At 37.6% G+C, this 26,554-nt stretch overlaps 1 protein-coding gene across 1 annotated transcript in view; it reads right to left on the bottom strand.

Annotated features, from left to right (window-relative positions):
- SPATA16 (spermatogenesis associated 16) overlaps positions 1-26,554 on the bottom strand; it is a 323,333-nt gene that overhangs the window by 29,017 nt on the left and 267,762 nt on the right. Inside the window, exons 6-7 of the mRNA XM_066241718.1 lie at positions 2,739-2,885; positions 1,214-1,326 (exon numbers count right to left, since the gene is read on the bottom strand). Coding sequence (XP_066097815.1) covers positions 1,214-1,326; positions 2,739-2,885 — 260 coding nt within the window. The remainder of the gene's footprint in view (positions 1-1,213; positions 1,327-2,738; positions 2,886-26,554) is intronic.

Below are 26,554 nucleotides of genomic sequence, written 5' to 3'. Positions count from 1 at the left end.
GAGATGCTGCAATGCCTATGTTACAGGAGTAACTGAGGTACTTAGAACGGGTGCAGTTTCAAATTTGAATCGTTTATTTCCAGAATGTTTTATTTAATATTTTCTGATCACAGTTGACTTGAAGTAACTGAAACCGTGGAAAGTGAAACCATGGATGAGGGGGGAAGGTCTACGGTTTTAAAGAAGAGGAATCTGCAGCCTTCATAGCCTCTTAATGAGAAGTTTCCTTGATAGCTTATATTTTGTAAAAAACACAGCATAATTCAGGTCTTTTTGCTGGCTTTTTAAAATTGAAAATTCAAAAGGGAATATTTTTCTTGGGTCAGAGAAAGGTTTAAATAATTTACAGTAAGGGTATAAAAGAGCAATTGGACATATTTAGAGTAGCAATGAGTTTACCAGTGTGGTGTGGCAGCACTAGCTGAATTCTTGTGTAGGTAACAAGATGGTTATATGCAATAGCCCAATATATAAAGTAAGGAAAATATTGTTTGCTAAAATTTTGTTATTGAGTTGAAATGAGAAATTCATTGCAACTTGAAGTAGATATATGAGGAAGGCACACACAAAAAAAGCTCTTTAAAGAGGCACGGCCTAATAAATGCTTGAAGTTGAAAAAGATAGTATGATAAAACATTTTTAAATATAAAAGGAATAAAATCATTAGCTAAACTTTGGTTGGTTTTGCAAAGGAGATTTACTGTGAAAGTTTCTAAAATCCTTCAATACTTGTAGTATTTGCACCATAAACTTTCCATAATTCTATGTCCTGGTAACAACAAACTACTCAGAGACCAAATGAAATGCTCCAAGGTGCCCAGGGGAGGCAACAGCCCCAGTTAGCAGACTGGAGGACTGAAGCCCTATCCCCAGCCTCACTCAGAAATTTATTAACCAGCACAAATAACTCAAGGAAGCAGACAGCAGAAGTTTTCAGGGGGTGAAGTAAAGTGCAAAGAACATACTGCTTCCTAATCTCTGTTCTGAGAGCCTAAACAGTTCTGTTACTGAATCTCATCCTACTGTTTTGCTGTTCCCAGCATGGGTCAGAGAGGAAGGCCCTGGACTCTGGTCCGCTCACGGCCTTCACCCTAGGGAGCCTCGCTGTCCCTGATTGTTATTCTAACTCTGTATATTTTCAGACCATATTCCTAAAATTCTAGAATTGTTTAATATTGTACATTGCATAAATATAAAAGACTCATATACCTACATTCAATTGGGTACTCCTAATAAAATCCAATATTGGCAAGATATGCTTCCCCATTGTCTCCATCTGTCTCACTATGTCTTCTCTGGTAAGCAGACCGAAGGGAGTTTTATGTTCTAAAAATTGTAACAATAAAATTTTATACTATTTTTTCCAGACTTCAATTTCAAAATGTTTTCCTTAGCAAGCTATAAACAGATATCTCAGTGTTAACAGATATGAAATATTTAGTATAGAAACAAGTCCCATTGCTGGACCACATGCATAACAATAAAAGATCTATGAGGAATCAGGCAAAGGAGACATTGCCCTTCTGAGACTGTCATTTATTCACTGGGTTGTGTTTCCTGATTGAGAGATCTAAGAGACAGCCTATAACAATTCACCTCTCTCTGCAGAGTATGCTTTTCCTGAGTTAACAAATGTTATCATAAATGTGTCTGATTCTTGTCTTGTTCCTCCCAGGTATTATTCAATGTGCAAATCTCAATGACTTTGTAGCTTAAAGCTGAGATAAACCTCAGAGGATACAATGCCAGTTGAAACCAAATCCTTAATTATGTAGTTAGAGCTGAAGGAATAAATTCGACCTGGTCATGAATTCAGCCCACAAGTTTGAGACTTTCAACTCCCTGTGTGTAAGGTCGGTGAATAGTGGGGGATGGTCACGTGGGGAACCCAGACCAGCTAACTTTGATTAGGACCGCCCACAACCAAGCGTGCCAAAAGAAGCTTCGCAGGAACCCTTTGGAAAAAAACGGCCATCTGCCAGCCAGTGAGATTTCACCACATCATATTAGCCCGACTTCCCTAGAGGACCCCTTTAAATATCTCCCACGTGGTTTAATCCTGGCAACTTCCCTGGCCTCCATCTTTCTTCGGGGCCAGGGAACTTCGCCAGGCGGGATGTGCTCTGTACTCAATAAAGCCTTTTGTTATTCCACACTTTGTTGCTTCGGCCCCTTCCTTCCTTCTTGGCGGGGAAAAATACCTTACACTGTGAATATTTTAATTTTTTTTTTTGAAGTTTCAACTATAATTATTGAATGCCACTTAATTATACTACTCTTTAGAAAATCTAAACTCTTGGTTAATTACATAAAAAAAAGAGTGGAACTGATATTAATACAATAGCAGATAATTCAAGTGATTTAAGGTTGCCACTGGCTATATTTTTTATTACATAAAATGGTTTTGTTGCATAATTGTCTTCCCCATTTGCTTACTGATGATGATAAAACTTGTATTCTTTAAGTGCCCTGTGAATAGACATTGGTGATAGTGTGGTTGGGTGAGATGGTTGAGTGAGGAAGGATTTTGTTAGGTCTTGGAAGAAGCTTTCCTGGAACCAAAATTCCAGATATTAACTAACCCACAAGAGGATTGAAAGGAGTTAATTATAACCCAACAAATATTTTTGAGATCCCAGGCCCTGCTATATGCTAGGCTTTATGATGAATAAGACTTGAATAATGTGCAACTCCTGCCTTATAATACTATTGAAAGATAGTAAGTCCAAGTGATTTACCTGTAAATACTGGCAGCATCCTACTTGCTACTTTTTCCAAAAATTTCCCATCTTCCTTGCTTTTGAACCCAAGAGTCAAGAGATATTGTTGGAGAGGAAAAGACAACCAGTTAATTGTCTGAGGCAACACGTGGAGTCCTTGAAGATCTGAAATAAAACAGAAGGAGAACTAAACACTTTGTTATCAAATTATTATTGTTTTCAGGATATATTTATATATATACACACATACATATACATATACATATACATATCATATTCATATTCAGGAGTTGTACCTGGGAAAAATAAGTACAAATGTTAAAGACACAAAGTAATAGTATTCATCAAAAGGTCATATAGTTGATATATCAAGATTATATTTCATTATTAAATTTTTCTGAAAATATAAATATAAACACAGCATCAGAATGGTCCCTTTTCCCCACATTCAAAATAATATAAAACTCAGGACCAGCTTCAGCCTTAATATTTTTCTCTGTTACTTTTCAAGAGAATTTGATTTTTTTGTTCATAGTTTGAGAAGAAGATAATATTATATAAAAGGAAAATAAAATTACTAAGTGAGAATGAAAATATAAGTCTAATTAATTTAGTTACTGTCCCGCCTAGTTGTAAAAGGAAATTTGAAATGATAAAATACTGACTTTTGTAATTAAACTTGGAAATAATTCAAGTGCCATGAAAATGTTTCTAAAACAAACTCAGTTTTTAATGATCTTAAAAGCTAATATTTACTGAACCGTTATTCTACCTTCCTTGTTCTAAGTATTTTGTGTGCACTACCTTTTTTTATCCTTTTAAAAATTAATTTTAATTTATTGTGTTAACATGGATTCAAGTGTCCCGCTCAATATAACACCTTCACCCCCCAACCATGTGCCCCCCCCATTACACCCACTTTGTCCCCCTCTCCATAACTCCCTCCCCTTCCCTCTGGGATTTGCTGTCCTGTTATCTGTATCTCTGTGTTATGTATATATAATTTCACTAATCCTTTCACTTTCTCTGATCCTGTCCTCTCATCCCCCTTCCCTCTGACAGCTGTCCCTCTGGTTCCTGTGACCCTGCCTCTGCCTCTATTCTGTTCCTCAGATCATTTTGTTCATTAGATTCCACATGTAAGTGAGATCATATGATATTTTTTTTCTCTGCCTGGTTTATTTCACTTAGCATAATAATCTCCAGGTCCATTTATGCTGTCACAAAAGGTAAGGTTTCCTTCCTTTTTATGGCCATATAGAATTCCATTGTGTATATGTACCACTGCTTTTTAATCCACTTGTCCACTGACACTTGGGCTGTTTCCAGATCTTGGCTATTGTAAACAATGCTGCAATAAACACGGGGATGCATTTTTTCTTTTGAATCAATGGTTTGGGATTCTTAGGATATATTCCTAAAAGTGGGATAGCTGGGTCAAAAGGCAGTTCTATTTTTAATTTTTTGAGGAAATGCCTTACTGGTCTCCATAGTGGTTGCACAAGTCTTCATTCTCACCAGCAGTGCAGGAGGGTTCCCTTTTCTCCACATCCTTGCCAGCACTTATTCTGTGTTGTTTTGTTGATGAGCGCCATTCTGACTGGTGTGAGGTGGTATTTCATTGCTGTTTTAATTTGCATTTCCTGATGATTAGTGATGTTGAACATTTTTTCATATGCCTATTGGTCATCTATATGTCTTCTTTGGAGAAGTGTCTATTTAGTCCCGCTGCCATTTTTTTATTTAGATGGTTTACCTTTCTGATATTGAGTTTTACAAGTTCTTTATAAATTTTTGTTATTAACCCCTTATCAGACATATTGGCAAATATGTTCTCCGATTGTATGGGTTGTCTTTTTATTTTGTTAATAGTGTCTTTTGCTGTGCAAAAGTTTTTCGTTTGATATAGTCCCATTTGTTTATTTTGTTCTTTATTTCACTTGCCCGTGGAGATATATTGGCAAAAGTATTGCTAAGAGAGATATTGGAGAGTTTACTACATATGTTTTCTTTCAAGATGTTTATGGTTTCACAACTTACATTTAAATCTTTTATCCATTTTGACTCTATTTTTGTGAATGGTATAAATTGGTGGTCTAGTTTCATTTTTTTTTGCATTTACCAGTCCAATTTTCCCAACACCATTTATTAAAAAGACTGTCTTTATTTCATTATATGCTCTTACCTCCTTTGTCAAATATCAATTGTGCATAAAGGTGTGGGTTTATTTCTGGGTTCTCTGTTCTGTTCCATTACTCTGTGTGCCTGTTCTTATGCCAGTACCAAGCTGTTTTGATTACAATGGCCTTGTAGTATACCTTGATATCAGGAAGTGTGATATCTCCCACTTTATTCTTTATTTTCAAGATTTCTGAAGCCATTCAGGCTCTTTTTTGGTTTCATATAAATTTTTGGAATATTTGTTCTATATCTTTGAAGTATGCCATTGGTATTTTTTTATTTTTGTATTTTTCTGTAGTGAGAAGCAAGGAGGCAGAGAGACAGACTTCTGCACACACCCGACCGGGATCCACCTGGCATGCGCACCAGGGGGCAATGCTCTGCCCATCTGGGACATTGCTCTGTTGCAACCGGGGCCATTCTAGCACCTGAGGTGGAGACCATGGGGCCTTACTCAGTGCCAGGGCCAACTTTGCTCCAATGGAGCCTTGGTGCAGGAGGGGATGAGAGAAACAGAGAGAAAGGAGAGGGAGAGGAGTGCAGAAACAGATGGGCACTTCTGTATGTCCTGACTGGGAATCAAACCCAGGACTTCCACATGCTAGGCCAGCACTCTACTGCTGAGTGAACTGGCTAAGGCCTAAATATTAATTTATATCCTGCCACCTTGCCAAATTCATTTAGCAGGTTTAGTAATTTTTTGACGGAGACTTCACTGTTTTCTATGTACAGTATCATGTCATTGGCAAATAATGATTGTTTTACTTCTTTTCCAATTTGGATGCCTTTGATTTCTTCTTTTGGTCTGATGACTGTGGCTAAGACTTCCAGAACTATGTTGAATAAGAGTGGTGAAAGGGGGCACCCCTGCCTTATTCCTGATTCTAAGGGGATTGCTTTTAATTTTTGCCCATTGAGTATGATGTTGGCTGTGGGTTTGTCATAGATGGCCTTTATCATGTTGAGGTATGTTCCCTGTATTCCCACTTTGCTGTGAGTTTCGATCATAAATGGGTGCTGGATTTTATGAAATGCTTTTTCTGAATCTATAGATATAATCATGTGATTTTTATCCTTCTTTTTGTTTATGTGATAAAGCACATTTATTGATTTGTGAATACTGGACCAGCCTTGCCTCCCTGAAGTGAGTCCCACTTAATCATGATGTACGATCTTTTGATACATTGCTGGATCTGGTTTACTAATATTTTGTTGAGAATTTTAACATCTATGTTCATCAAGGATATTTTCCTATACTTTTCTTTCTTTGTCATGTCTACCTGGTTTTGAAATGAGGATAATGTTTGCCCCATAAAAGGAGCTTGGAAGTTATCCGTCCTCTTAAATTTTTTGAAATAGCTTGAGAAGGACAGGAGTTAGTTCTTGTTTGAATGTTTGTTAAAATTCACCTCTGATGCCAGCGACCATGTCATCATGTCTATGACCCCACGCTCAAGGTGGTGAGCCTAGCTCAAGCCTGATGAGCCCGCACTCAAGCCAGCAACCTCGGGGTTTCAAACATTGGTCGTCTGCATCCCAGTTCAATGCTGTATCCACTGCGCCACCACCTGGTCAGGCTGCTGGGTGTTATTTTGATAACTTTCAATTTCATTTATTGTAATCAATCTGTTTAGGTTTTCTGATTCTTCCAGATTAAGTTTTGGAAGATTGTATGTTTCTAGGAATTTATCCATTTCACCTAGATTATCCAATATTTTGGCATGTAGATCTTTATAGTATTTTCTTACATTTTTTTTTGTATTTCTGTGGTATCAGTTGTTACTTCTGCACTTTCATTTTTAATTTATTTATTTGAGTCCTCTCTTTTTTTCTTGAGTCTGGTGAAAGGTTCATCAATCTTGTTTACCTTTTCAAAAAACCAGCTTTTGGTTTCATTGCTTGGTTTTTTTTTTAGCCTCTATGTCATTTATTTCCATTCTTATCTTTATTACTTCCTTCCTTCTACTTCCTCTGGTCTTTACTTGTTGTTCTTTTTATAGTTCTTTTAGATGCTGGGTTAAGTGTTTATTGGAGCTTTTTCTTCTTAAGGTATGCCTGTAATGCTATAAACTTCTCTCTTAGGACAGCTATGTTCCATAGATTTTGGTTTGTTGTATGTTCATTTCCATTTGTTTCAAGGAAATATTTCATTTTTCCTTGATATCATTGTTAACCCATTTATTATTTAATAACATGATATTTAGCCTCCATGTGTTTGAATGTTTTTTAGTTTTTCTATTGTAGTTGATTTCTAGTTTCATGCCATGGCGATCAGAGAAGATGCTTGATATTATTTCAGTCTTAAATTTGTTGAGACTTGTACTGTGTCCTAACATGTGGTCTATCTTAGAGAATGTACCATGAGGACTTGAAAAGAATGTATATTCTGCTGCTTTGGAGTGAAAAGTTCTGAAGATATCAATTAAGTCCAGTTGATCTAGTGTGTGATTTAAGGCTGCTCTTTGTTTGTTAATTTTCTGTTGTGAGGATCTATCCATTGATGTTAGTGGGGTATTAAAATCCCATACTTATAGTATTGCTGTTGATCTTGCCCTTTATATCCATCAAAATCTGCTTTATATATTTAGGTGCTCTTTTATTAGGGGCATATTTACAATAGTTAGAGCCTCATGTTGGATTGCTCCCTTTATCATAACGTAGTGACCATTTTTTTTAATCCTTTACTATATATAGCCTATGTTTTAAAGGTTATTTTTTCAGATATAAGTATTGCTACCCCAGCTTTTTTATTTTATTTTTTTTTTATTTTTTATTTATTTATTTATTTTTTTAGATTTTATTTATTCATTATAGAGAGGAGAGAGAGAGAGAGAGAGAAGGGGGAGGAGCAGGAAGCATCAACTCCCATATGTGCCTTGACCAGGCAAGCCCAGGGTTTCGAACCGGCAACCTCAGTGTTTCCAGGTTGACGCTTTATCCACTGCGCCACCACAGGTCAGGCACCCCAGCTTTTTTAAAATTGTCATTTGCATGAAATACTTTTTTCCATCTCTTCATTTTCAGTTTATGTGGATCTTTTATTCTGAGGTGGGTCTCTTTTTCTTATTGATTTTAATTTATTGTGTTTACATAGATTCTAGTGTCACCCCAAATGCATTCCTCCCTCCCCCTTATTTGAGGTGGGTCTCTTGTAGACAGCATATGTACGAGTCAGCCATTGTTTGTAACCTGCCATGGGCTATCTGTCTGGAGCTCTGTTCCCTGTTTGTGTCTGCTTTTCCTGTGCCTAAGTAGTGTGGGAGGGGCCAACTTGTGTATAAGAATCAGCTTCCTCTTGCTTTGAGATGATAGCAGCTCCATAAAAGTCCCAAGCTCTGTAAGATTTGCCTCCACTTTTCAGCTGCTTCACCTCCTCTTCGAGGTGCCCTGTCTTCCCATAGTCTTCTTTAGAAAGACTCTAGTGTGGGCTCAGACTGGCCTCACTCCACCAACCCCTCTACATGTTGCAAGCTTGGTGGGTTAGGGCAGCTGAGGTTGGGAATACAACATTAGTGGGATCCCCTACTTTAGGGGTCTTTTGGTCCCTACTACATGAGCCTAATCCCTCAGCCAATGCTAGATACTCAGATTTTATTTCTCCCCAGCAAGGTGAGCATAAGGTTCAGATCAAATAGAAGTCTTCTCTGTAGAAGTTCTTCCAGCTGGTGATACCCTGATTTCAGGGAGGGAGTCTGACAGAGTCCTCTCCTGGGGCTGACTTGCCCCCACAGAATGTAGCTAAGTTCCTTGACCAGATCCAATAATAGGCTTACAAAGACCCATACTTTAAATGTCCATGCTCCAAGCCTCTCTCCCTTCCTCCCGTGGAATCTAGCCCAGCGGGGCAGGATATCCAGCAGTGGGGCTAGCTGACTGTATTGCATCCTATGTAATACACCTGAGCCACTGTGCTGGTGCTGATCACAGAGAGCTGAATTTGCCTCAGCTGGGCCCGGTGTGAGGAACCTTTCCTTAGGATACCCCACTAGGCAGGGTTTTTACATCCCAAACTGATGCTCTTCACAGCTGGTCACTGGATGTGCCATCCTTGGGCCTCCCTGGAGGGAATCGGTACAAACAAGTGTGCCCGTGACTGGCCCTCAGCAACTTTCTTGGAGCCAAGCAATCCAGAGTTTGTGGCTGCCTCTGCTGGGCCCAGGTGCACATGGAAGTACCGAGCTGCATGAGTATGCTGGCTTTTACCCACACTGGGCCTGGGACAAGGTCCGCTTAGAAGGCCAAGGTTCCCTTAGCCCTGCCTTCTACAGCCTCTGTTTGCTTGTTGGGCTCAACCACTGAAAAAAAAAAGACCTCTGGTAGAGGTGAGAGCGTGAGGTAATTCCGGGATTAGGAAGGGTGGTGGGTGTGGCCTTGCTTCTTGGCCCCAGGAGTCAGTCTGTCCAGACTTTTTCATACACCTCAGTAGGGTGTGGCCCCTGAGATCCAGAGGTGTGGACTTCTTGCAGACTAGACAGTTTCTACTGAGTCTCCTATGAGTAGGAAGCACCTACTTGGGAGCGTGTGGGGGAAAGCTCCAGCCTCAACACCAGAAAACTGAGTCACTGACATGCCCCCTGCTTCCTGGCTTCTCAGAATGACCCAGTCTCCATTGTTGGGGCTGGAGAGACTCCGGAGGGCAGGGCAGTTGCTTTTCCCCAGGCTGATGCAGCTCAGAGGGGACTGCTCCACCCAAGAAATACGATGACTATGGTATTGGAGAATGACTCAGCACAGGGGTTCTTGTGGCTGTCCCCCACGGTGTCTCTCTCCCTGAGCCACCAACTTTACACTTTCCTCATGCAACCCTAGTTCTCTCCGCTGTCCCCTGGCAGAGTCCTGGATAAATGGCCATGAACAAGATTCTCTGTGCTGACCCTTTAAGATGGAGCTTGTGTCTCCTAGAGCTCTTGTCCCTTTCTTGCAGACAGAAACTTCGGCTCTTTTCACCACCAAATGCAATGATGCTGCCTTATTTTGCTGGTGGCCGAGGCCAGGCCATTTCTCATTGAATTCAGGCAGATGGTAGAGAAACTGTGGAGCCAGAAAGCGTAGGGCCATACCCATTTATTGATGGCTTGCAAAGACAGCCAAGCAAATAAACAACAAAAGGGAAAGAGCTAATAAACAAAGGAAAACAAGCTATTAGCAGTAAGGACAAGGGAGCAAGGAAAACCGTACCTCATGGTGGCAGGAGAGCCATCTAGGATAATCACCCCCCAGGGGAAGCACCCATAGCCTTATATAGGCTGTGCACACATGCCTCTGCCATGTGCTCATGCACTAATCAAGCAAAGTGCTTGCAGCTGGTAAACCCGCGAGCAAGCCTAACACAGCTGCCCCACAGGTATCTTCTAGGCTCTGGGGCTCTAGGCTGGGGCACACAGACTGGGGCTGAAGACCTTCCCCTGTTAGGGTGACACTCCCTCCACAGAGAGTCCCTCCTGACCCTCAGCCGCAGCTTGCTTGCTTTTGGGATCTGGGCTGCCCTTTCTGCATCTCTGCCCTTCCTAATAGTCTTCTTCTGATTTGTCCTTTCTTCTGTGATCCTTTGGTATAGACTCCTCTTTGTTTAGTCCAAGTTGGTTTTTCAAGATGATTGTTCTTAAATTAGGTTGTAATCCAAGTTAGTCCTAGGAGTTGGCAACTGGAATGTCCACCTACTCCATTGTCATCTTGGAATCTGCATTGCCTTTATAAATCCTCTGGAAAACTTCACAAAATTGGTCACATTGTCCCCATTTTACAAATAGGAAGTTGAGATACGCAGATAGGAAGTGAACTGCCTTAGAAGTGACTCCAGAGACCATAGGCCTAACGACACCAGTCTGGTTGCTTGTCCTGGGTTACTTCTGGGGCAGAACAAATGTTAGCCATAGGGTCTGTGGGGCAATTGTGTTAGCTTTGCTTGTGGGGTTAACCAGCTGCAAGCACTCTGCTTGATTTGTACGTGAGTGCATGTGTCTATGGCCTATATAAGGCTATGGGTGCTTGTGCTCAAGAGAGATGGGGGATTGCAGATGCACAGACTGCCTGCCCGCCACTGTGAGGGGCCATTTTGCTGTTTGCCTGAGAGGCGGTTTCCTCTACCTGTGTGCCTGTCCGCCATTGTGAGGCTTTATTAAATGGAATGGCCCAATGCTTTCTGGTTCCGCAGTTTTTCTACCATTTGCCCGAATCCAATGTGAACCTGCCTGGCCTCGGTCACTGGCATTACAGGGGTCTTGCAACATGTATTCACTTTATTCATTTTCATTCTGAGTAATAAGGCTTTGATTTACTGTAAAGAAAAAGTTCTCAGATAAAAGATGATGAAAAGATAGGTTAATGAACCTTCATTACTTAATACTGCCGGAAAGAGGAAAAGATGAAATTCCAAATACCCTTGAATTATAATTTAATTAAATGTCAATTTTTAATGTCAAACCAGAATTCAAATGGTAATGGTTCAAATAGAACCTTCACTATTAATCTAAAATATTTCTTTAAAAAATGGATACAGTAAACCAGGAGTGATTTTATTTACCCTCCCTGCACACCCTTCTTTAGTAGAAAACCCTCTGTTTAAACTAAAATTCGTACAGAAGCCCAATATTTAAAGCCAATAAAATTAGAGCTATTCCTTGGTTATAATTTGCTCTTCCATCTGATTTTGCTCCCTAACTCAGAAGGCCCAAGGACCTCTTGGCCACGTTGTTAATTCTGTTTGGCACCCTATGGGGAGGTCCTTGGCTTCCTGTGTAACTTGGGTTGTCCAGAGAGTCCCTGAATGGGTGAGGACAGGCTTTATGGCTGTTCTGACTTCCCAGAATATATCTAACTTGTTGACCAAGTCTTTGGATCTCAGATACCCTGAAATCTGTCAGTACCAGAAAGGATTCACTAAGGGGGGATGCCTCTAAGACTTTTAGGTCTACACTGAAATGATCTTAGTGGTCTCAGGGTCCTGAATTTCAGAATAGATTAGGGTGTATTGTGCATGGACTGGTGTTTGTAGTGGGCTGCAGGAAGCATCTTGAGATTTAGCATTTTGGGTGCAGCTGTATTGCCAGAAACCTCTAGGTATTTGAGGGCTCTGTTATACTGTATAACCAATATAAAGGCTTGGAGAGGTTGGCATCTTCTTGCTCATAAATACTTGGTCGTTAAAGAGGAGACCAAATATTGACAGTGATTAAATCAATGAGAGAAACTAATGTCAGCATTATAGTTAATGTACTATAAAATAGGCTTGCAAAAGTAAAAGTACTTTCTGCTTATTTTGACCCTATATGTTTCATCCTATGTGTGTATAATTCATTATTAACTTCTAGTCAAAGTTTCAAAATGTGAGAGGTCCCTACATACATTCTGTTAAATAAAAAAATATATATGTTCCTTGAAGTATCATTCTTATTACATTTGTATGCAGAGTGAACTGCATTTGTGTGACTATTTAGCCTACCAGGTGGTCTATGACCTAAAATGACAAAAAACTTACCAGATGTTGAATCTCATGTAACATTAATTTGAGTGCTAATTGTTCTCAATTTTATGCTCATAAACTTTTACTTACGTCCAAAAAGCCCTGTGTCTCTGATGGATATGTAAGTTAACCAGATTATATTGTCCTTTGATAGAAAAAGTTGAATTGATTAAAAATGTCTTCTTTGTTCCTGTCATGTCAGAAGAAACTTTGGACAAATAAACCCTTTAATGCACTTCTTTACAATTTATCACAATTGGAGATGAAATTTAGATGACTATGACCAAATTTATTATTAAAAAGTCAGTTTGCAGGTATGATGCAGTTCCAAATTATTACCACGAGGGAAACAGATGCTTTTAAAAAGAATATCATAGATTGTAGATTAAATTTCTTACTGAAGCATAATATTTCAATTTGTTCTTCCAAATGAAAGATGTCTAACTCCACAAAAGAAGATAAAGTTTGCACTTTATTAAAACTTTTGATTGTACCACAGAAGGCTGTAACTGACCAGTTTTCAGGTCCCCAAGTCTTGCATACTCTTTGACCTTCTGTACTATTGTGTTCTTCCTCCTTCAAATCACTTCCTTGAAGTTCAGTAATGGTCTTTTCTCTTTCTTTCCTCTGTCTCTGTCTCCTGTCTCTGTCTCCAGCACACTGTCTCTCTTTCTTTTTCTTTGTCTTTGTCTCCCCCTTTTTCCAACACACACATACATACTGGTTCCTGTTTCTCTCTTTCTCTTCCTGCCTTCTTGTTCAGTATTCTTCCAAGCTGTCTCTGACTCACTGATATGTTCTTTAAACATTCATTCTTGGGGGATTTCTCTGTTCTATGGCTTTAGCTATTACTTCTAACCAAACAATTGGGGATCAAAGCTATAGTCTCATCTAAATATTGTCACCAAATTCTAACACAGCATTTCCAAATGCCAGTTGAGACACAGCTATTTGAAAAATAGCACTCAAACACAGCAATATATTTATATTCCTTAAAAGTGATTTTTAAAATCTCCGCAACTCCCTTTTCCCCCACTTTTCACCAATATGTTATAAGCTATTATTCACCCCAATTATTCCGGCTTAAAATTTTGAAGCCATTGTTGACTTTTCTTTCCTCTATTTTCTAACATTTAGTGAGACACAAAAACTAATTAAATCTGCATTATACTATATCTCATATTAACCCATTTCTTTGAATAATCATTGTCCACTCTGGTCAAATTTCTGATCACATAGCATTTGTATAACAGAAAAATTTCCCAACCACCATCACTGCTACTTGTATCATTTCATGCAATATAGTTCCACACCATCACCCAATGAGTAATTCTGGAACACTGCCTTTTCCATTGTCACATCCATCCTCGGGCACTTCAGTGACTTCCTGGTATTCAAGGCTCTTACTTTGTGTGCATGTTTCACATTCTATACCTAGTTCCTATGTTTTCTCTAGTATAAATCTTATCATCTGTTGTGCTGAGTTTACTAAGTTATATCAGCCGGTGCTTATCCTGTTTCAGAATTTTTCTTTGTGCTCTTCTGCCCTGAAACACCTACATTTTCTCCCCATTTTTCCTTTACTCAATAGATCACTATTCTTTTAGTCCCACCTTGTCCATGAAGGCTTTCTTGAATATTTTGTTACACCCTTTAAATTCTGAAAGAGCATTTATGCCATCTATACTAGGGTAACTTTCCTAATATTTCATGAAGCTATGTCTTATTTCCCCAGGAAGCTCTAATCTTCTTGGAGATCACATCTTTAAGTTATATTCATGCCCCAAGAACTTGGAGCTCAATCAACATTTGACTTGAATCTAAAAACAAACGTTTCCAAATCCCGAATTTTTAATGGTCCAAATAAAAATAGAACTTCAAAAAAATGAAAACTAATGAAATGTTCAGTGCTTCTGAGATATGATTTACTTCTCTGAAACTAAACTTAAAAGGGAAGATCACAGTTTTTGTTCATTTTTCCAAAATGTTAAGTGCTTTCTGTTCAATTTATGAAGGTTGAATGAGGTAAAATAATCTGTGTAACAGATAACTCAATGGAGTAGATGTTGAAATAAACAGAGCAGCTTAGCTTGCATGAAAAAATAGTTTCAGATTCAGGTTGTACTTTTGCTGTAGCTAGTTCTCTGAGTAATATGGACTCTGTTAGTCACACACAAAAAATTGAATTAATAGAGAGAGTGAAACTGTCAGTAGCACCAGAAAAACATCTGCAAAACATGAAATATTGATTGTACAACAGCAGACTCATCTATATATATGATGGATAGCTTTATTTGTTAGGAAGTTAAATATCTGTAAAAGAAAATTTGAGCTGTCTAGAAGCAAAGATCAAAATGTAGGTGCCATCGTCACCGGCATTTTCTGTTTGATACCTCATCATAATCACATCCAGCAGATTGTAATGAACTTTACAAAGCAATTTTTTAAAAAAGAAAAATCATAGATACTATAAATCTCTTAGAAATAAGCAAATTTGTTAGTGCTCTATTATCACCTTTTTCTAAATTTCACTTCCTTTTCATTTTCTGGTGTCTGTCATTTCTCTGCCCTTCGTCCATAACAAAAATGTTCTGACATTTTGAGTTAGAACAAAATCTCATTTCTAAAGGTTCCAATTGTTCAATGTGAGATGGGACCGTGTCAGTTTTACATGACTTCTTTTTACTAATCAGTTTTGGAGTTTAGCTTCTACAGTGCCTTCATAATGCCAACTTTGTCTTGTCTTCTTTACTAGTCATTTTCTGAATTTTATCTTACTCTCCTTCTAATGCCAATACTGCTATATTGGAAGTTATCCACAAATTACATCAGCAACAAAATAGCAAAAGGCAGCTATTTTGCAGCTCAGTTATTATTTCTTCCCCGCCAATAAATAATAAAAGTTTCTATTTTTAAGAACATTGACTGTATTTTTTAAAATAAATTTTTATTAATTTTAATGGGGTGACATTAATAAATCAGGGTACATATATTCAAAGAAAACATGTCCAGGTTATCTTGTCATTCAATTATGTTGCATACCCATCGCCCAGAGTCAGATTGTCCTCCGTCACCCTCTATCTAGTTTTCTTTGTGCCCCTCCCCCCCTTCCCCTCTCCCTCCTTCCCTCCCGTGTCCTCCCTCCCCCCACCCATGGTAACCATCACACTCTTGTCAATGTCTCTTAGTCTCATTTTTATGTCCCATCAATGTATGGAATCATATAGTTCTTGGTTTTTCCTGATTTACTTATTTCACTCCGTATAATGTTATCAAGATCCCACCATTTTGTTGTAAATAATCTGATGTCATCATTTCTTATGGCCGAGTAGTATTCCATAGTACATATGTGCCACATCTTCTTTATTCAGTCATCTATTGAAGGGCTTTTTGTTTGTTTCCATGTCTTGGCCACTGTGAACAATGCTGCAATGAACATGGGGCTGCATGTGTCTTTACGTACCAGTGTTTTTGAGTTTGGGGAGTATATACCCAGTAGAGGGATTGTTGGGTCATATGGTATCTCTATTTTTAGTTTTTTGAGGAACCACTATACTTTCTTCCATAATGGTTGTACTACTTTACATTTCCACCAACAGTGGATGAGGGTTCCTTTTCCTCCACAGCCTCTCTAACACTTGCTATTACCTGTCTTGTTGATAATAGCTAATCTATCAGCTGTGAGGTGGTATCTCATTATAGTTTTGATTTGCATTTCTCTAATAACTAATGCAGATGAGCATCTTTTCATATCTGTTGGCCATTTGTATTTCTTCCTGGGAGAAGTGTCTGTTCATGTCCTCTTCCTATTTTTTATTAGATTGTTTGTTTGTTTGTTGTTGAGTTTTATGAGTTCTTTTTATATTTTGGATATTAGGCCCTTATCTGAGCTATTGTTTGAAAATATCATCTCCCATTTAGTTGGCTGTCTGTTTATTTTATTGTCAGTTTCTCTTGCTGTGCAAAAACTTCTTAGTCTGATGTAGTCCCATTCATTTATCTTTGCCTTCACTTCTCTTGCCTTTGGAATCAAATTCATAAAATGCTCTTCAAAACCCAGGTCCATGAGTTTAGTACCTATGTTTTCTTCTATGTACTTTATTGTTTCAGGTCTTATTATTTAGGACTTTGATCCATTTTGAATTAATTTTAGTACAAGGGGACAAACTGTAGTCAAGTTTTATTCTTTTGCATGTGACTTTCCAGTTTTCCCAGCACCATTTGTTGAAGAGGCTTTCTTTTCTCCATTGTGTGTTGTTGGCCCCTTTATCAAAAATTATTTGACCATATATGTATATGTGGTTTTATTTCTGGACTTTCTATTCTGTTCCATTGGTTTTAGTGTCTATTTTTCTGCCAATACCATGCTGTTTTGATTGTTGTGGCTCTATAATATAATTTGAAGTTAGGTATTATAATGCCGCCAGCTTCATTCTTTTTCCTTAGGATTGCTTTGGCTAATCGGTGTTTTTTGTAGTTCCATATAAATCTGATGATTTTTTTGTTCCATTTCTTTAAAAAATGTAATTGGAATTTTGATAGGAATTGCATTAACTTTGTATATTGCTTTGGGTAATATGGCCATTTTGATTATATTTATTCTTCCTATCCAAGAACAGGGAGTATTTTTCCATTTCATTATATCTTTTTCAATTTCCCTTAAAAATGCTTTGTAGTTTTCATTATATAGGTCCTTTACATTGTTTGTTATGTTTATTCCTAGGTATTTTATTTTTTTTGTTGCAACCGTGAAGGGGATTATTTTTTTGAGTTCGTTTTCTAATGTTTCGTTGTTGGCATATAGAAAGGCTATGGACTTTTGTATATTAATTTTGTATCCTGTGACCTTACTGTATTGGTTTATTGTTTCTAGTAATATTTTTGTGGAGTCTTTGGGTTTTTTTATGTATAGGATCATATCATCTGGAAAAAGTGAAACCTTTACTTCTTCTTTTCTGATATGGATGTCTCTTATTTCTTTATCTGATTGCTCAGGCTAGAACTTTTAGCACCATGTTAAATAAGAGTGGAGAGAGTTGACAACCCTGTCTTGTTCCTGATTTAAGGGGGAAAGTCCTCAGTTTTATGCCATTTGATATGATGTTAGCTGATGTTTTATCATAAATGGCCTTTATCATGTTGAGATATTTTCCTTCTATACGCATTTTGGTGAGTGTTTTATACATAAAATTGTATTGTATTTTATCGAATGCCTTTTCTGCATCTATTGATAGGATCATGTGTTTTTGTTCTTTGTTTTGTTGATATGGTGTATTATGTTAACCATTTTATGTATGTTGAACCATCCTTGAGATTCTGGGATGAATCCCACTTGATCATGATGTATTATTTTTTTAATATGTTGTTGTATTCGATTTGCTAGTATTTTGTTTAGTATTTTAGCATCTGTATTCATTAGAGATATTGGTCTGTAGTTTTCTTTTTTTGTGCCGTCCTTGCCAGGTTTTGGTATGAGGGTTTGTGTTGGCCTCATAAAATGTGTTTGGAAGTATTGCTTCTTCTTCAATTTTTTGGAAGACTTTGAGTAGAATAGGAACCAAGTCTTCTTTGAATGTTTGATAGAATTAACTAGTATAGCCGACTGGGCCTGGGCTTTTATTTTTGGGGAGGTTTTTTAATAATTTCTTTCTATTTCTCCCTGCTTATTGGTCTGTTTAGGCTTTCTGCTTCTTCATGACTCAGTCTAGGAAGGTTGTATTGTTCTAGGAATTTATCCATTTCTTCTAGATTGTTGAATTTGGTGGCATATAGTTTTCATAGTATTCTACAATAATTCTTTGTATATCTATGATGTCTGTGGTGATTTCTCCTCTTTCATTTTGGATTTTGATTATATAAGTCCTTTCTCTTTTTTTTCTTGGTTAGTCTTGCCAAGGGTTTGTCAATTTTGTTGATCTTTTCAGAGAACTAGCTCCTTGTTCTATAAATATTTTCTATAGTTTTTCTGTTCTCTATTTCCTTTATTTCTGCTCTGATTTCTATTAAGTCCTTTCTTTGGCTGGTTTTGGATTGTCTTTGTTCTTCTTTTTCTAGTTCCTTAAGGTGTGAAGTTAAGTGGTTTACTTGGGCTCTCTCTTGTTGTTCATATAGGCCTGAAGTGATATGAACTTCCCTTTTATCACTGCTTTTGCTGCATTCCAGAGATTCTGATATGTCATATTGTCATTTGTATATATCTTTTGATCTCTGTGCTTATTTCTTCTTTTACCCACTCATTTTGTAAAAGTATGTTGTTTAGTTTCCACATTTTTGTGGGTTTTTCCCCCCTTCTTTTGCAGTTGAATTCTAGTTTCATGGCCTTATGATCAGAAAATGTGCTTGATACAATTTCAGTTTTTCTGAATTTGCTGTTGTTATTTTTGTGGTCCAACATATGGTCAATTCTTGAGAATGATCCATGTACACTGGAGAAAAAAGTATGCTCAGGCACTTTGGGATGAAATGTCCTGTAGATGTCTATCATATCCAATTGTTCTAGTGTTTCGTTGAAGGCCAATATTTCTTTATTGATTTTCTGTTTGCATGAATGATCTAGAGCCGTCAGTGGCATATTAAGGTCTCCAAGTATAATTGTATTTTTGTCAGTTTTTGTTTTTAGGTCAGTCAGTAGCTGTCTTATATATTTTTGGTGCATATATATTAAAAAGTGTTATGTCTTCTTGATTCAGTGTCCCCTTTATCATTATGAAATGATCATTTTTGTCTCTGATTACTTTTGTTTTGTAGTCCAGCATTGTTAGATATGAATATTGTTACACCTGCTTTTTTTGGATGTTATTTGCTTGGAGTATTGTTTTTCAGCCTTTCGCTTTGAATTTGTTTTTATCCTTGTTGCTTAGATGTGTTTCTTGTAGGCAGCATACAGTTGGATTTTCTTTTTTAATCCATTCTGCTACTCTATGTCTTATTATTGGCTAGTTTAATTCATTCACATTTAGTGTAATTATTGACACTTGAGAGTTCCCTATTGCCATTTTATATATTGCTTTCTGTTAGTTTTTATCTTGTTTATTTCTTTTCTTTTGTTTATCTATCATTGTTTTTGTTTGGTTGTAATCCATACTTCTTTCCTCTGTTACTACCTTTTTTAAGTCATGTACTTTTGTGGTGGTTTTTTCAGGGGTGGTTACCATTAAGTAATGAAAAGGGTACCTACCATTTTCATTGTAGTACACTATCTTATGAGTGCTTCTGTACTCCATTGTCCTTTGCTACTGTTAATCTTTGTCATCTCCCCTTTTTTTGTTTTTGATGTCATAGTTTAAATTTGGTTTTATTGTGTTCTTGGTCGAGCTTTTACTTGTGGTTTTGTTTTGTTTTGTTCTTTGTATCTGGTAGGAAAACTACCTTTAGTATTTCCTGAAGTGGGGTTTTTCTGATGATAAATTCCCTCATCTTTTTCGTTGTGACACCTTAGTTGTTCATTGATTGCTTTCTCATATGTGCCTTGACCATGGGCCTTCAGCAGACTGAGTAACCCCTTGCTTGAGCCAGCGACCTTGGGTCCAAGCTGGTGAGCTTTTGCTCAAACCAGATGAGCCCGCGCTCAAGCTGGTGACCTCGGGGACTCGAACCTGGGTCCTCTGCATCCCAGTCCGACACTCTATTCACTGCGCCACCACCTGGTCAGGCTTCCCTCATCTTTTTTGTATCTGTGAATGTTTTATTTCTCCTTCATATTTGAAGGATAGCTTTGATGGGTATAGTATTCTTGGCTGAAAGTTCCTCTCTTTCATAACTTTAAATATTGGGGTCCACTCTCTTCTAGCTTGTAGAGTTTCTGCTGAGAAATCTGATGATAATCTAATAGGCCTTCCTTTATATGTTGTATTCTTCTTTTCCCTGGTTTCCTTGAGAACTTTTTCTTTGTCGTTGGTTTGTGCCAATTTCATTATGATGTGCCTTGGAGTAAGTTTGTTGGGGCTAAGAAAACTCGGTCTTCTCTTTGCTTCTTGAATTTGAGGCTTTAATTCTTTCCACAGGCTTGGGAAGTTCTCATCTAATATTTGTTTGAATATGTTCTCCATTCCATTTTCTCTCTCCTCCTTCTGATATACCTATTATTCTTATGTTACTCTTTTTGGTGGAGTCAGACAATTCCTGTAGGGTTTTCTCATTTTTTAAAAAATATTTGAGTCTCTCTCTTCTTCTCTCTGTTGTGCCGCAAGTTGCCTGTCTTCTATGTCACTAATCCTCTCTTCTATCTGGCCTGTTGTATTAGCTAAGCTTGTTACCTTGTTTTTCAGTTCATGAATTGAATTTTTCATTTGTGTTTTGTTTTCATAGCTTCAATTTCCTTGGTAATATATTCTTTGTGTTCATTGAGTTGTTTTCTGAGCTCCCTAAATTGCCTTTCTGTGTTTTCTTGTATATCTCTGAGTATTTTTAGAATTTTTATTTTAAATTCTCCATCATTTAACTCCAGGGTTTCCTATCTGTTGAATTTTTTTCTATAGATTTTTTCCTCATCTATCTGTGCTACCTCTCTGTCTTTTATATCCATGATATTCGATTTTCTTTCCTTAATTGCATCTGAGGGTGCTTTTGTTAATAACACTAATGAGAATTAATAAATAGTAAAAAGTAAAAAAAGGCAATAAAAATAATTTTAAAACATTATTATTATTTTCTTTTTTCTTTTCTTCTTTGAGAAAATACCATGAAAATTGAAAATCATATTGTGCTAAATGGAACAAAACTACCTATAATGAAGGGCCTGAGTTGAGGAGATGTGATGAAGGGACAAAAAGGAGATAGGGACCCACAAAATGCAAAAAAGGAAAAAATTTGGATCAAGAATAAAATAATTTGCTTATAAATGATGGTCGACTGAGAGATATAGTGAAATGTATAGGAGAGAAACAAGAAAAAGAAAAAATACTATTGTATTAAGTGGAACAAAAACTACATAAAATGGAGAGCAGGGTTGGGAGGAATGCTAATGAGTTAAAAAGCAAAGTAAAAAGCATGCAAAATGCCACAGAGAAAAAATTTGAATCCAAAATAAAATAATTTGTTCATGAGTGAGGATCAAATGAGAGGAAAAGTAAAGGAGAAAAGAAGAAACTAAGAGAGAGGGAGAAAAAAAAAAGGGAAAAAAGAAAAAAAAAGGAGAGAGTTAAGGGTTTTGGAGTATAACCCTCATAGAGAGAAAGAAAAAAAAAAGAAAAAAAATGGAAAATGAAACACTTATGGGCAATGTAGTTCAATATGAAGAGAAAAGAATAAGATGAGCAGAGAATAAAAGGACCAAGGTGGAAGAAGAAAATAAAATAAAGATAAGAAGATGAAAGAAACAAAAAAAAGTGGAAAAAGTTATAAAGACTGTGGATTATTCTTGATTTTAAGGAGTTATCTTCTTCCTTTTTCTTTCCTCTCTCTCTTCCTGGTCGGTGGCTCTGTACCTGAGGCTCTGGCCCTGTGTCATGCTTAGGTAGAGATTTGCAGTTGATGTGTCTCTATGGAAATGTCATATATTAGGCCTAAGTCATGTTGGTGGTTGGGGTTTGTTAGCATTTTCAGGCTCCAACAATGGGAGAGTCCGTTTTCCCGGAGCCTCTCTCCTATTCTCTTCTTCCTGAATTAACAGCCTGATGATCCAGCTATGAGGTTTCAGCTGCCTCTGCCTGAAGAGGCTCAAAGAGCTGGCAGATCCCCACTCTATCCCCATTCAGCACAGGGCTCTGGGTAAGGCTCTGTTAGTCAGAGCCTCTAGCATAATCAGGCAGGGCTGGGAGCCAGTTGCTCTCAAGGTGTCTTTCTATGATCCTCTAGGCATTTCCAGTATGCCTCAGCACTCTGTGGGATCACTCTCCCCAGGCTTTTTGCACTTTGTAACCTGTTTTGGCTGGGAAGAAGATGCCCTAGTTGCTGCCTGCAGAACAGGAGGTCTTAAAAGCTGCCAAGTCTCTTTTTAGTGCACAGCCCTGAGTATGAAAGCTCTGCCAATCAGAGCCACCAGCTTAAGCAGGTAGAGGGGCATGTTGACTTCTGTTCAGTTCCCCAGGTATATCTAGTTAAATTTGCCTTAGCGTTCTGTGGGTTTGCTTTCTGCAGGCTTCTTCCTTGTTCAAAAGCCTATAGCCTAGCCTAACTTCTGCAGTGTTCTCTGAGGTTTGTTCCATAGGAATGTGTTTTTCCCCCTGTATTGGCTGACAGGAAGTTGCCCCCACCCCTATGTGCAGAGCAAGAGGCACTAAAAAATATCACATCTCTTGTCTTAGATCACTGATCTGAGAGAGACCTTGCCAACTAGAGCCACATAAGCCAGTTGGGTGGTGAGCAGACTATGGGTTAAGCTAATTTCAGCGGATCTGCAGATCTGCTCCAGAGACAGTCTGCAAGCTGCCTGTGCACCCCTCCCCCTAGTGCTTCCATATTTTTTCTTCCCTGGGATGTTAGCCTGAATGGCTGGGTGACGCGCCCTTCCCGCCCAGAGAAGTCCGGGCATAGGAAAGTTCACTTTCGTGCACTCCCTGCATGCTGTTTCTGGGGGAGCAAGGACCACACTGAGACTCTGGTTGCAGCCCACACAGAAGCATCTGACCCTGCCCTTCTGTCCGGGTACATGGGCTCCCATGCCTGGGGCGCTAAGAGGAACCTCTCGCACACTGTCCGTGCTCACCGACCAGAATATGGGGATGGGAGGTAATGGCAGCCGCCGGTCACCTGCCTTTGCTGGGGTCTGGCGCTGGCATTGGCTCACATGGGTTGAGTCGCTGCAGGCACACTCTTTCCTTGGCTTGAATGTCTGTGCCCCAGCCTGGCTCCCTCCATGCTTCCAGACCCCACTCTTTTTCAGTTCCAAGTGAAAGCAGCCTTGCTCAGGTTAGTGAGAACGGCGGAGTGTTCCGTTCTCCGTCTTATTTCCTTCAGGGTTGATTATATATTTAGCCAATGTTTCACCCAATCATACCTTCTTGTTCAGTGTCTGGGACTTCCATACTCTCCAGGGATAGATTTTTCTGTCTCTGGTTGAAGAACTTGTTGAAATTTTGGGGAGAGGTATCAGGAGCACTCCTCATGGCACCATTTCTCTGATGTCTGACAGTGTATTTTTATTTTTGTGTTTGATGTGGGAGAAAACTATGTATAATGAATCTTTGTATAATAAATTATATTTTCCCTTTGACCTTCACTGTAATTTCAGAATTATACATACAAGTGCAAAAACTTGGTTTTCATTTCTAAGATTCCTAATTTTCACTTTAGGCTGTTGGTCTACTTCTCCAAAACCAGTCTTTAATATTTTCTCTTATAACCTATATATAAACTTGTAAAAACAAAAAATTCTCACAGGACTTTTATGCAAGTTCATTTGCATTTCTCTTTAAGTTCTTATTGATTACAAAGTCTTATGTTTACTCAGTGGTGTTGTATTTATCCTAAGGAAGTTTCTTAATTCTATACCAACCAAAGTAGATTTTATATAAGGTGCTGCTATTGCCTTCAATGTTTATTAGACTCACAGCAAATGAAATAAATTAGAATTAACAAGGCCCTGGCCAGTTGGCTCAGCGGTAGAGCGTCGGCCTGGCGTGCGGGGGACCTGGGTTCAATTCCCAGCCAGGGCAAATAGGAGAAGCGCCCATTTGCTTCTCCACGCCCCCCTCCTCCTTCCTCTCTGTCTCTCTCTTCCCCTCCCGCAGCCAAGGCTCCATTGAAGCAAAGATGGCCTGGGCGCTGGGGATGGCTCCTTGGCCTCTGCCCCAGGTGCTAGAATGGCTCTGGTCACAGCAGAGCGACGCCCTGGAGGGGCAGAGCATCGCCCCCTGGTGGGCAGAGCATAGCCCCTGGTGGGCGTGCCGGGTGGATCCCGGTCGGGCGCATGCGGTAGTCTGTCTGACTGTCTCTCCCCGTTTCCAGCTTCAGAAAAATACAAAAAAAAAAATTAGAATTAACAAGAGAATGGGAAAGAAATAAGAAGGCAAAGTCAAGGGACTCATCCCAGTTGGGTGGAAAGTTTTAAATAATTAATTAAGAAATGAAGTGAATAAAGAAAACCTTGATAAGAGTAGTGGCTGGGGGGGGGGTAAAGAACAGGGTTGGTCAAGGGACTCAGGTCAGAAGGGTGAAAATTCTTAAAGGTTGTTAAGAAATGGGAGAAATAAAATAATACAGAGAGACAAAGAGAATTGAAATGTAATAAATATATACAAAATGAAACTGAGAATGACTTAAATGTAAGAAAAAATTAGTAAATGTGTATAGGAGATAACTATAGATAAATATTGACTATGTAAAAACAATTATGTATCACTATAATAACTAACTTGGAAAATAAGGAAAAAAATCAAGTTGAATAAAAATATGGGATTTATATGTTAGGGAGTTAATGTTAGTTAAAATATTCTAAGACCTGTATCTAGTTGAGTGATGATAATTATTAAAAATTTCAATTCTGTTAAGATATCTTTGCACATTAAAATGTCAACCTCAATCCTTAAAAAATTGAAATATAATTTATAATTTGCAAACCTATAGATAGGAAAATTAAAGAAAAAACCAAACCCTTGAAGAATATAAAAGTAGGAACATGAAAAGGGAGAAATGTTCCTGGAATAAAAAGCCCATAACATGGTAGAAATAAACTAAATCAGCAAAGTTTATTTAGCACTTACTATGTGCCAGGTACTATTTAAGCCAATGGGATATATGAGTAAAAAAAAATGAGCAAAAATTTCCGTGTTTCAGGAACTTATATACTAACTAAAAACTCAAGCAAGTCAGAAATTGTTAGAAGACAAAGATTGACTAAATAAATAATTAAATAAATAAAAATTCAATTATATGTCATTTTTAACTGAATATCAAGTAAAAAGGCACAAAATATTGAAAGTAAAAGGGTGTAAAAATAAATACCAGAAAAATATTATTCAGAATAAAACTAGTGTTTTTATATTAATATGAAGCAAATATATTTAATCCACAGAGCATTAAGGCCAAAGAGTGCAATTACATAATGACAATATACAGTTCATAAGGAAAATTTAACTGTTTTAAAAGTGTATGCACTCTAAGTCAAAATTTAAAAAGTAAAATTGTCAAAATTATTAGAATAAATAAATCCACCACTATTATTGACTGTTTTAACATTTTTCTCTATATTGAGTAATCAGGCAGTTAAAAAATTAGCATATCCAAAAGATATGGGTAATTTTCAAGCTTAAGCTAATGGACACATGGAAAACATGCATATGACAATGAGAAAAATCAATTCTTCTCAAGCATTCTTGTAATGTTAATGAAAGTGAGCCATAAAACTAAGGCTTAAAAATTGCAGGAATTATTATAACTTTAAAGCATATTATGCTTTAGAATATACTAAAGTTAGGTTTAAAATCATAACAAAAATAACTGAATATTTCTGTACATTCAGGCGTTAAGAGTGGCATATCTAGGTAAGCCATGGCTCAAAAAAGATTTCATTTAAATCTTACAAAGTATTTAAAAATAAAGTGAAGTGTTGTCTTTCCAAGTTTGTGGAATGCAACCAAAATCATTCTTGAAAATTTTTATTTTTTTTTGAGAAATGATTTTTTAAACTTTTATTTTAGATTTTATTTATTAATTTTTTAGAGACAGGAGAGAGAAAGAGACTGAGAGAGAGAAAGAGAGAGAAGGAGCAGGAGCAGGAGGCAGCATCAACTCCTATATGTGCCTTGACCAGGCAAGCCCAGGGTTTTGAATAGGTGACCCCAGCGTTCCAGGTTGACACATTATCCACTGCACCAGTGTAGGTCGGGCTTGAAAAATTTTTAGTCTTTACTAAAAAAAGGGGAAGAGTTGAAATTAATAGCTCTGAATCCAATGAAGAGAACTAGATAATAACAGAATAAGTACCCAAAATGTAAAATTTTAAAAAATGTATATAAAAGAACAGAATGTAATGGAATAAGAAAAAATACACAGATATATAGTAGAGAGGATCAATAATGCTAAAATATCTAGTAAAATGGAGACTTCTTAACCTACTAAAGAATATTTTTCAAAACGTACAATAAACATTATATTAAATAGTAAAACTTTTAAATCTTTTGCTTTAGAATCTGAAACAATATGTACATGCTCACTGACACTTCCTCTATTCAACATTGTGTTAGGATGGTACCCAGAACAACAGAAAAAAAAGAATAAATGAATATCTTTATGTACTTGAGTGGGAGTGTAT

This window comes from Saccopteryx bilineata, chromosome 8 (assembly GCF_036850765.1).
Source record: "Saccopteryx bilineata isolate mSacBil1 chromosome 8, mSacBil1_pri_phased_curated, whole genome shotgun sequence".
Lineage (NCBI taxonomy): Eukaryota > Metazoa > Chordata > Mammalia > Chiroptera > Emballonuridae > Saccopteryx > Saccopteryx bilineata.
The sequence above is the reverse complement of the archived record's forward strand: the minus strand, read 5'-3'. Positions and strand labels throughout refer to the sequence as shown.